This window comes from Epinephelus lanceolatus, chromosome 17, assembly GCF_041903045.1.
Source record: "Epinephelus lanceolatus isolate andai-2023 chromosome 17, ASM4190304v1, whole genome shotgun sequence".
In the NCBI taxonomy this organism is placed as follows: Eukaryota; Metazoa; Chordata; class Actinopteri; order Perciformes; family Serranidae; genus Epinephelus; species Epinephelus lanceolatus.
In genome coordinates, this window is record NC_135750.1 from 14416000 (window position 1) to 14426536 (window position 10537).

General features: G+C 41.4%; 1 protein-coding gene across 1 annotated transcript; it reads right to left on the bottom strand.

Moving 5' to 3' along the window:
* Positions 1-485: 485 nt before the first annotated feature.
* On the bottom strand, positions 486-2354 carry olig3 (oligodendrocyte transcription factor 3). The gene has a single exon (XM_033613856.2). It carries the CDS (start codon positions 2088-2090, stop codon positions 1215-1217), a length of 876 nt encoding a protein of 291 aa, XP_033469747.1. The 5' UTR covers positions 2091-2354; the 3' UTR covers positions 486-1214.
* Positions 2355-10537: the final 8183 nt, after the last annotated feature.

The following is a 10537-nucleotide window of genomic DNA, read 5'->3' on the forward strand; positions in this document are numbered from 1 at the left end:
CATTTTTTTATTTAAATATATATATATATTTTTTATGATACATTTTCTTATCTTCGTTCATTTAAAAGAGATAATAAGCGTCCAGTGGAAATATGGAGTCTGCAGAAGGAAACACATCGTGGAGTCTTTAAATTGAGGCCTTGCTTTAGTTTGGAATAGCACGAAAAATATTTAAAAAAAATAATGTTTAAATACTGAAAAAATGTGCAAGAACTTAATATGTTTAACTAAAATAAATTAACAGATTTAGAGGGATTAAGGGTTGAATTTATATGAAAACAAACCAAGTTTTTAAATGTTTGGAGGATGTGATTCATCAGTGTGCACTCACTAAAAATATAGAAAATTAATAGTAATAATAATAAGTAAAATTTACCTAAACTAGACTTGAGAAAGTTTAACTCATAATTTAAATGATAAATGTTGTTTTTAATGTTGTAGAGTTGCATGTGACAATCTAAAAAAAGGAAGAGAAGGCAGTGAGATATGATCCATAATTTCAGTTTTATTGAAATTTCATCCAGGGACGCTGGGCGATAATAAATATTTCATCAGTCATCAACAATGTACAAAAATAAAGACACGGGGTCTCTGGGCATAACCAATTCAGTTCAGCAAAAACAATCATGCTGTGATAATTATACCTTCATGCAAAAACAAACAAACACAAAAAAAGATAGAATTAAAAAATGAAAATCAGAGCACAGATGGACTGACAGTGAGCCACAAAATAAAAACAGATCTTAAGAATTTTAAAACAAATTTCCGCGGTGGCAGGTTCATTTTAGCCAAACACATAAATGTCATTCTTTTCATTTACAACTCAAGTTTAAAATCCTTGGTACAAGGCACAGAGAGCATTCTTCGTTTTCACAAAATGACGCCTGATTTAGAAAAGAAAATGTAAAATGAAATCAGCATGTTCATGCAGCCTCCTTCATCTTTCACATTGTGACTAAAACTCAGACACAAGAGGATCGTCGCGTCTTGTTGCATGACACACAACTTCTTTTCACCTTTCAACTGGCAAAAATCATCAGTCTTTATAAGTCCTTGTTACAAGGAGGAAAATAACACTTTCTTTTCTCACACGCCAAACAAGAAAACAGACTAAACAACAGCATGCACCAGTGAGGCCAAATCCACCCTCATGCCCTGAATTCTCTATTTACAAACATCATCACATCTCTGAGTCTCTGCGAGTCTGTCAGACATCATTTCATCAGGTCCTTGCCCTCCCCCGTGAGTCTCGTGAGGCCGGTGGAGGTGACGGGGATGTGTGGAGGAGGAGGCACCTGGCAGATGGTGCAGGGACACGGCAGTCCGGCCCAGTGCTGGAAGCCGGAGCCCAGCTGCAGGGCCGGGGGCGCACCCGGGGAGCCCTTCATCAGGGCGTGGGGTGCTCGGATAGATGTTAGCCCCGGCAGCGCGCTCGACAGCGTGGAGGAAGTGGAGGTTGACAGCGCGCTCCCGAGGAGAGGATGCACCTGGTGCGCGGCGGCTGCGGCCGCGGCAGCGGCTGCGGCAACGGGCCCACCGGAGTGTCCACCTGGGCCGGTGGCGTGCGCCACGGTGCCGCAGTGGAAAGCCGAGTTGTGCCCTCCGTAAATCTCCCCCACCAGCCGCTTCATCTCGTCCAAGGAGCTGTTGAGCATCAGGATGTAGTTCCTGGCGAGAAGCAGCGTGGCGATCTTGGACAACTTCCGCACCGAGGGCCCGTGCGCGTAGGGCATCACCTCGCGCAGGCCGTCCATGGCCAGGTTGAGGTCGTGCATGCGCTTCCTTTCCCGGCCGTTAATCTTGAGACGGAGGTGGTACATCTCCTCCTCGGTGACTTGTTTCTTCAGTTTGAACTTGTTGCTGCTGCTGCTACTGCTGCTGCTGCTGCTGCTGCCGACGGACTTTGGGTCTCCAGACCGCAGGAGCTCTCCGGTGCTCAGCTTCTGGCGCTGCTCGCCGCTCTGCGTAGAGGAGGACACTGATGAGCCGACGTGGTGGTGGTGATGGTGGTGCGGGTGGTGGTCTCGGAGAGACATGGCGTCCATGTCCGGGGAAGAGGCTCTGCTGCTCGGGCTGGAGTCTGAATTCATTTTATGGGTTCGCTTCCGAGGTTGTTGGGTAGGAGGTCGCTGCTGGCTTCCTCCCTCTCTCTCTCTCTCTCTCTCACTCTCACTATCTCTCCTTCACTCCCTCTCTCTGTCTCTCTCTCTCTCTCTTTCTGGAGCCTGTAGTCACTCTGGTCACCTGATGTTGTCTGTGTCCCTCCCGTCCCACGCTCCTGTCCTTTTTATCACATCGGTGACCACTTTGCCTCTGCCGACTTTCTCTCTTTTCTCCCTCTCTCCCTGTCTGTGTCTGTGTGTCTCTGCGGTGAGGAGAACACTGATAGTGGGTATTTATACATGCGGGGAGACAAAAGCGGCTTTCCTATTCATAACGCCTAGTTAGGAGGATGACGTGCCCGTTAGAAAGGGGGCGGTGTGCTTTGACTGTCCCAGTGACCGCGGTGCGCAACCATTCACTGCCATTGTCAGGACACTGTTGGGGGGCACAGCGCGCCTCTCTTCTTCTTCTTCTTCTTCTTCTTCTTCTTCTCTTTTTTTCTCCTCTTCTCTTTCTCTCCTCTCGTGGATCAGAAAGTTGCTTTTCCTGGGACAAACTGGTCAGTTTTAAAATTGTTTCTTTTATAAGATTTCTGTAAAACTTAAGTTGTTTAAGATGTTGCCTTGTCTGTGAGCTGCGCGTTTTTACGCACAAAAATAACTCTCATAACATCGTGATAAAATGTTTTTATTTGACATGTTTTAACATTAAAAATTGAGATGAAATGCACCAGGAGGAGGAGAGGCTGCGCTCTATCCAAATCGTCTTCAGCCTCACACACAGTGCTCACTGGTGAGAGCTTACCGGACAGTCAGATCTTAAACCAAAGTCTCCGCGGTCCGGCCGCTGGTTGCCTGAGGGGATGAGGAGGAATGAGAAGGGAAATTGCTTTCCCCTATTCAGCGGCTTCTGGTGCCGCGGGGGTGCGTGGCCTCCGCTGGGACAGAGGTAACATGCCCGCTCCGACACTCGGCACTCTGCTGGCCATATGGCAGCATGTGGGCCTCATGTCTGGACCTTTATAAAACTTCTCACCGCTTCCAAGGACCATTTTTCATTTAATAATAATAATTATAATATAGTTTTTATTTTTTTTAATTTAACTTTTTATATTTTATTTTATTTTATTTAATTGATAATAATAATAATAATAATAATAATATATCATTTAATTACAATTAAAATTATTATTTGATATTACACAGCTCATAACTGTTTTTGTTTGGTTGATTTTCTTTCTTTTTTTTCAACAAATTTTTACTTTTTCATCCTTAAAAAATAAAATATGAACATATTCTGTTCAAGACATAATTATTTAAAAATATAGACAAGATGACAATCAAAATATTACACAGAAACTGCTCACAATGCAGTCAGTATTTCATTTCAAGAATTTAATTTTAAATACTTTATTTCTCCTTTAAGGGCCAATTTGGAGCAAACACAAATACACACAGACACTTCATTTATACACAATTAAATCTAAATAAATAAATAAAATAGAATAAAATAAAACAAAATAAAATAAAAATAATAAAGAGAAGCAGATGCATTTCAGCAGGAGAAATTCCCACAACATCAATAAAATAAAATCATCTATACTCTATAATAAATCAGTTCATGAAAATGAACATTTATCAACCACAAAACATATTTTACTGATTAATCCAGCGAACAGACAGATTTATGAAGGTGTTTCTGTATTAATATATTAGGAGAATGCATCAAATTGAGTCGGTATTGTCTAAATTGAGCTGCTGAGAGCGCTCTCTCCACTCTGAAGAGTCTCCTCCAGATCTGTTTTGTGGAGGTGGAGTGGAGGAACGGGCCACCAAACAATAACATGTGGAAGTAACTGAAGCACTCGTCCTCTGACCACCACCTCCAGCATCCCTCCATCCATCCATCTGTCTATCCATGTATCCATCCATCCGTCTGCACTCCCACCCACCCAGCACTTCAAACCGGGATAATAAAGTCTGTCTCAAACTCTGCTCGCTGCTCTATCCTTCACCAATGAGATCCCCCTGGTAGAACAGTAAAAATGTGTATTCACGGCCTCATTGTTGGCCCAGCAAAGGAGCCCTTCTCATAAAGGTGCTGCCAATGCAAAGAAAAGCGCTGGTCGGCTTTGCTCTCTCTTGGTGGCATTTGAAAGTGTAAAGCTTTGAATACCAATTGCTTGAACTGGACATATGTGAATCCGCTGTAAGCCTACTAATCCTGTCCCCAAGTGTTTCTTTGTGTGCGGGGCAGCCTCACACACCCAAGAGAAAGTGTTCCTAATCCGGCCAATGTGGAGAAATGTGTGAATGAGAGGGCCAGAGGAGAGCTCACAGAGGAGGTGTGTGAGCATGTGTATGTGTGTGTGTGTGTGTGTGTGTGTGTCAGGTATCAGTTTGTGCAGGAACACATGCTTTTCAACGAGTTTCTTTTGCTTTATTTATGTATTTTGGGGCATTTTTGAGTGTGTGTGTCCATCTGAGGCCCCTGGCTCCACACCACCAGGACACTGGTCTAAATGGAGGCAGTTATTCACCGCTCCCCACACTACTGTCGCAGCAGGTCGCCCCTAATGTGCTCTTTTCACTGCATAAGCTCCTCGCTTTTCTTTTATTCTTCTGTTCGTATCTTTTTTTTTTGTGTGTCTCTTCCCCTCTCTACTCCTCTCACACTCGTACTGTCTCCGGTTTTCTGGCTCTGCTTGCTTCTTGCAGCCCTCTCACTTTTTTTTCTCTCTTTCATAAGTGGCTCTCTGCCCTCTCACATCAGTTTTTTTGGGCAGAAAAAGGACAAAATCACTGGGTCAAAATGTGGAGCCAATACTGAGCTAACTTTACGCCCAAGACAGGGAGTCCTTTTCATTTAGTGATAGTGTTATTGGGTCATGTCATAGTTGTGAGCTGTTGTAATCGAGCTCTGTTTAAATGTACGTGTCACTATTTGTTACTGATTGCTAAGTTTGAATGTCATATACACACAATTTTGTAAAATTTGTGACATGTTTGAGGTAAACTTGAGCTAGTTGTGTCCAACACTGGATCAAAACAGCCCTTTAGTAACACTGGGTAAAGTTAACCCTGTATTGCTCTGATGCTATTTTGACCCAGTGAATATTTAGTGTGTAGCTTTGTGTTTGTAGAGCATCTAGACATGTCTGTCTGTGCTATACTGAGGAGTCAGGGTGAGCATATTGGATGACAATGTAATAAACCTTTTAAAAGCTTAATATTTATTACAAGTTTAGGTTAAATACTGTAATTTAGATTAGCGGTTCCCAACATTTTGGAGTTTTTAATCCAATTAAAGTTACTACTACTTGCAACTCATCAGACAGGAAGTTGATTTTGCTATTTTATTCAAAGCAACATGCACCCGTTCAGTTGAAAAAGACAAAGATTAAAGAAAATAAAAGTAATTTGGGACATAAGAAATATAAATGTTTTTCTCTGCTTTCCTTAACTGTTAATCATCTTGCAACAACCTAGAGCATGTGACCCCTTGGGGACATCCCGACCCTTACAGGTATGTTAGGGTTGCTGCAGCACATTTCCTCCTGGACTCCGAACTTTTGTTTGGTATGCATTTTTAATTTCTCCTACATATTTGGGATCAGTAGGACCCAATAAGTATAAAAAGCGAAACATTTTCAATTATAGTTAAATCCCAATGTCCTCAAACGGGGCAACAATAAAGTCCCATTGTCTTCAAACCAGTACTTCCTAATTAACAGTGCCTTATCTTGTTACTGTTGCTAAAATTGGTCAAATATGTTGCCATATCTAACTACAAACACTATTAATCATAAATAAACAAGTTTCAACTGTTAAATGCAGGGTGTAAAATTAACACCTGCCAAGCACCAATGGCAGGTAAAAATTGAGTTTGGCATGTTAAACAAAAACACACACCCGCCAGTGGCCGATGGAAAATTTTGAATTGCATGTGGGTTTTTTATGTGCTTCGACCATTTCTGCCAGCTGTGTCAAACCATTTTGACCCTCGCGGCTTATTGTACGCGTGCCGGGAACGCATGACGTCAGCTACCGGAACCCTGGGCATTCTATGGTAACTTCTGAGCAAGACGTGGCGACACATTTCTGCTGTGAAGCCACTGCCATAAGAGGAAAAACGAAGATGAACATGTTGGATTTGGACAGGAAGAATAGACAGTTAAACGGAGTACAAATGTCGCACGGCATTTTATTGAAAAATGGAAACTAGACAACGCTGGCCAGTCGCGGTCATGGCTGACCTATGACCCCCACACCAACATGATGAGCTGCAGCCTTTGCCGCAAGCACGCCAAAGAAACACATAGGACAGGGTTGGATATTCCTAAAGTTGGATTTTCATACGAAAAACGTAAGGTAATTATTTGTAGTCAAACAAGGCACGATTTTTTTATTTGGCCGGTGAAAAATATGTTTGGCCAGTAAATTTTTGGAGGTCACTAGCCAATGGCAGATGAGGTAAAAAGTTAATTTTATGCCCTGGTTAAATGTGATCAGGTTTTGGACATTGTCCACGTTTGTGTGGGGATCGGCTTCAGACTGACTTGGCAGAGATGGCTGCCATCTTGTTTTTACATGGATTAGTGTATTGTGCTCTTACTACCACTAGATGGCACAAAAGGGTCCACAAGCGAGGACAACAGGTCTAAGTTAAGTAGAATGAAGTATAAGGTCAAGTAAACCCAAAATGTGTCTCATGAGGATGTGAAGCAAACAGCACAGTGACAGAAAGTGAAAGGTTCAATGGAAATGTGGTGAAAGACATCAAAACTACAACTTACAGGCTTGTTATTCTGCTGAGTTACAGTTGTTTGTTTTACTGAATGAGAGGTAGTAAAACATGTAAGAATGAATACTGATAAAATTATTGTCCCATCCAGTAACATCATAACAAATGTTCTTTTCATCCAACTAACAACAAACCTTAACATCTCCTAAAATTAACTGTTAAAGTTTTAATCTCAAACATCATAATTTCATTCTCTTTGGCGACACCTATGGGGACAAGCAGAAATAGCTGGTGTGTTTTTGGATCTCACTTTCCAGAGAGCCAAACAGTGTGACCTGCGTGGCGTCCTTGGATTTTCACTGGTTTATACAGTTTCATCGTCTGAAGTCGTCGCTCTTTTATTTGTTTGTTGTTTGGCTATAGTAACGGTTTACTCATAAGGCTAGCAGAGACCAGAAAAAAACAGCACACGTGGTGGGCTGGTCGTGTTAGCTCCGCCTATCCTCTCTGGTGGATCAATCACTGCTTGTGATTTTTGTGTCATCACAGACATCCGGTTTGTAATACCTCAAATGCAAGGGCTTTCATCAGTGGGTCATAAATAAATAGACTTAACAGATGATAGAGGCAATAGAGACTGACTTAACAGATGTTTATTAACATAAAAATCTTTGAGATGATTATTTTAACTGAACAAATTTCTTGCTTCTTTAGAGGCTATATTGTCTCTAATCCCTTTATATTCTTCAGTCAAGCCTTCACATCGCTTATACTCTTCCAACCATTTGTTTTTTACAATTCTCCGGTGTCAAAAACCGAGAGGTATCCAAGAGTAAGAGCTGGTAATATTATGTTTTCTTGTTTGGCCTCATTTATAATGCCTAAAACGATAAATGAACACAGACAAAATGATGAAGAAGTGTTTTTATGTTAGCTTGCTCACACATCTGCCTTTAAAGTGGCTATAATTGACATTGTGAAAACATTATGATAATGTGGGAGGGGCCTACAGAGAGCTATCACCAGAATCTGCCGCTCTTCATGACTTTACGGGAGCTTTACAGTGAATTTCAGCTCATTGTTGCACAGTCCAACCTGCAACTTAACTGTTTTGGTTCACTCTCATAGCATCATTTTCTGCCGTAGCTATCAGTACACTGTACCTGCTCAGCACTAAACATCAGACAGATACAGTTGGTGATGAGCTGCTGAACACAGTGGAGCATTTAGCAGCTTAAGAGCCACATATTCCCCTCAGTAGTTGATAGAGACCAAAAACAGAGCTGAAAGAGAGTAAAAACACATCTCAAAATGGATGATAATGTTGCTCCGTCTTCAATTTTTTGCTCAATCTGTGTCACATGAGGTAAATAACTTTAAAGATCCCTGGTCAGTGGACATTTTTAGCAAAACAACTGCACATTTAACATTTAAAGTACATCAGAGAGGTGAACCGACGCTCTCCAGAAACAACCACTCTCCCCTGCGTCTCTCCCTCCTGGGTGGGCCAGGCCACTAGAGCCCCTCTAATAAGCTCAGGGCAGTAAACAGTGAATGGAGGCGTCCCTCCAGCAGTATGTGAAGACAGTAGTTGGCTGTCTCACCGTCAGTGTGACACAAACAGTGTCAGTGGAACATCTCTGGGCTGAAAGGAGCAAACACAATGCAACACTCAGAGGGAGGCACAAGGTCAAGGTCGCAGCTGAAGGTGTCAGAGGTGCTTTAAAAGGTAAAATGTCATCAGCTGCATGCATTAATATTTTGGAAATGACCGTTAAACCCACAGCAGATACTGTTTGTGCATGTTAGGAACCATTAAAGTGCTGTGTAAGTGTTGAAAGTGTCTGAATGTCTCATGAAATTAGTTTTACTGTATGTAAGCATCTTCCATCTTTGATTAGTGATTTGTCTTTATCATATTTGTGTAATCTTGGTGAAAATAGCTCCAGTTTGCTGTTCTTACATCAAGATATCAAAGGTAGTAAATAGAGACATGATTACCTGATAATAAAACCATCACCACATATTTGTTCTTGCCACCCTCAGACTAATAAAAAACTTTCTGTTCCAGCTTTAATAAAGCTCGAGGCACTAAAACGTCACCTGGATCAAACCACCGGGCTGGAAAGCAAGAATGTGTCATGTTGTCTTGCCCTAAAGAGGAGATTAATTTATTATCATATAAACGACTCTCAAAGGCTTATGTAAACACACAAATGGTTAACACGTATTTATAAATGACCTGAGGGCTTTTTTTTTTTACACGTGCTGACATGAAAGGCCAAAAGAGATGATTCACAAAGTCAACGAGCTAATGATGTGGTCTGAGTTTTAATGTTAGATAGAGAAACACATTTTAAGACATCTTGACATCCCAAAAGTGGACACTTCTGTAGAATGACTTTAACACCTGCTGTCTCTGTTTTTCATATACAAAACAGGACACATCTATCTATAGGTGATTCCTGCCTGAGGCATGCGTTTTTTGGACTTGTTAAATACAGCAGCCGTTTTATAATGCAGTGAGGAAAAAGCATAAAGCTAGAAAGTAATTATCTGTAGGATTAATCAATTTGAATATTATATTATAGAAATATTAATGTCATTATCTTGTACTTGGTAAGTATCCTGTATCATAAAACACATGTCTGGCAATTTTAAGAAACCAAACTGCTGGAAAATTAGTTATGACGATTTTAACCTCTTGTCTCCTTAGATATACATAGGCGCGGCTTTCCTGTGGATGCATCACTGCTGAGGCTGATGTTTGAGGTGCATCATTGCTTATGGATATAAATGCATCATTTGCATGTGTTGTAGCGGCTGTTAAACACAAGACTGCTCTTGTGTGCACATGAAAAGAGGTAGAAGTTAATGACGTGTAGAAAGGAGCAAGTTGGTCAGTTATGTAGCTTTGACAAGCCAGATGAGACAAGGTCTTGGAAGGAATCTGTAGGTTATAACTAATGATAATTATGATTAAGGTTATAAAATGTATTTTTAAAATCTGATAAAAAAAATGGTCTTTTTAACTTTCCACTGCTGAATTTGTTTTCTGAGTGAACTTCTGTTCTCTGTATGCTGCAAGTAAACAGAAAAACAAGAAATTGTATTACATGTGGCGAGCTGGGCTTGGCACTCAGCATCCCGGTTTGTAATTGGGGGGTTAGATCACCACATGATTACCGAGCGCGGCTCTGCTGCTGCTCACCGCTCCCTCAGGGGATGGGTCAAATGCGGAGAACAAATTTCACACACTCAGGTGTGTGACAATCAGTGGGACTTTAACTTTAACTTTATACAGTATAATGTGTATGATTCAGTCTTAATTCATTTACTTGTTAAACATTCCTAATATTTGTTTAATTATTACTTCTACTTTATTATATTTGTCCATTTTTGGGCAACAAGTGTCACTGCCCACTTACTTTATCTCTGTTTCTTTTATTTTTGTATGTGTAAGCACCACTACATGGGTCATCATGGAAGAAAGATAAGTCAGAAAGTCCCAGCACAAAAAGGCAGCTGTTCCTCAGAAGGAAGGGCAGGTTGTCCACTAATGGGAAGATCAGTGGTTTGATCCCCAGCTCCTCCAGAGTTCTGCATGCCGAAGTATCCTTGAGCAAGAGTCCCCAGAATCCCTCGACTAAATCCCCAAATTGCTCCTGATGGCTGTTCATCGGTGTGAGTG

Excerpts from the sequence above, each read along its gene's own strand:
- olig3 (XM_033613856.2), bottom strand. The coding sequence starts at position 2,090 with ATGAATTCAGACTCCAGCCCGAGCAGCAGAGCCTCTTCCCCGGACATG.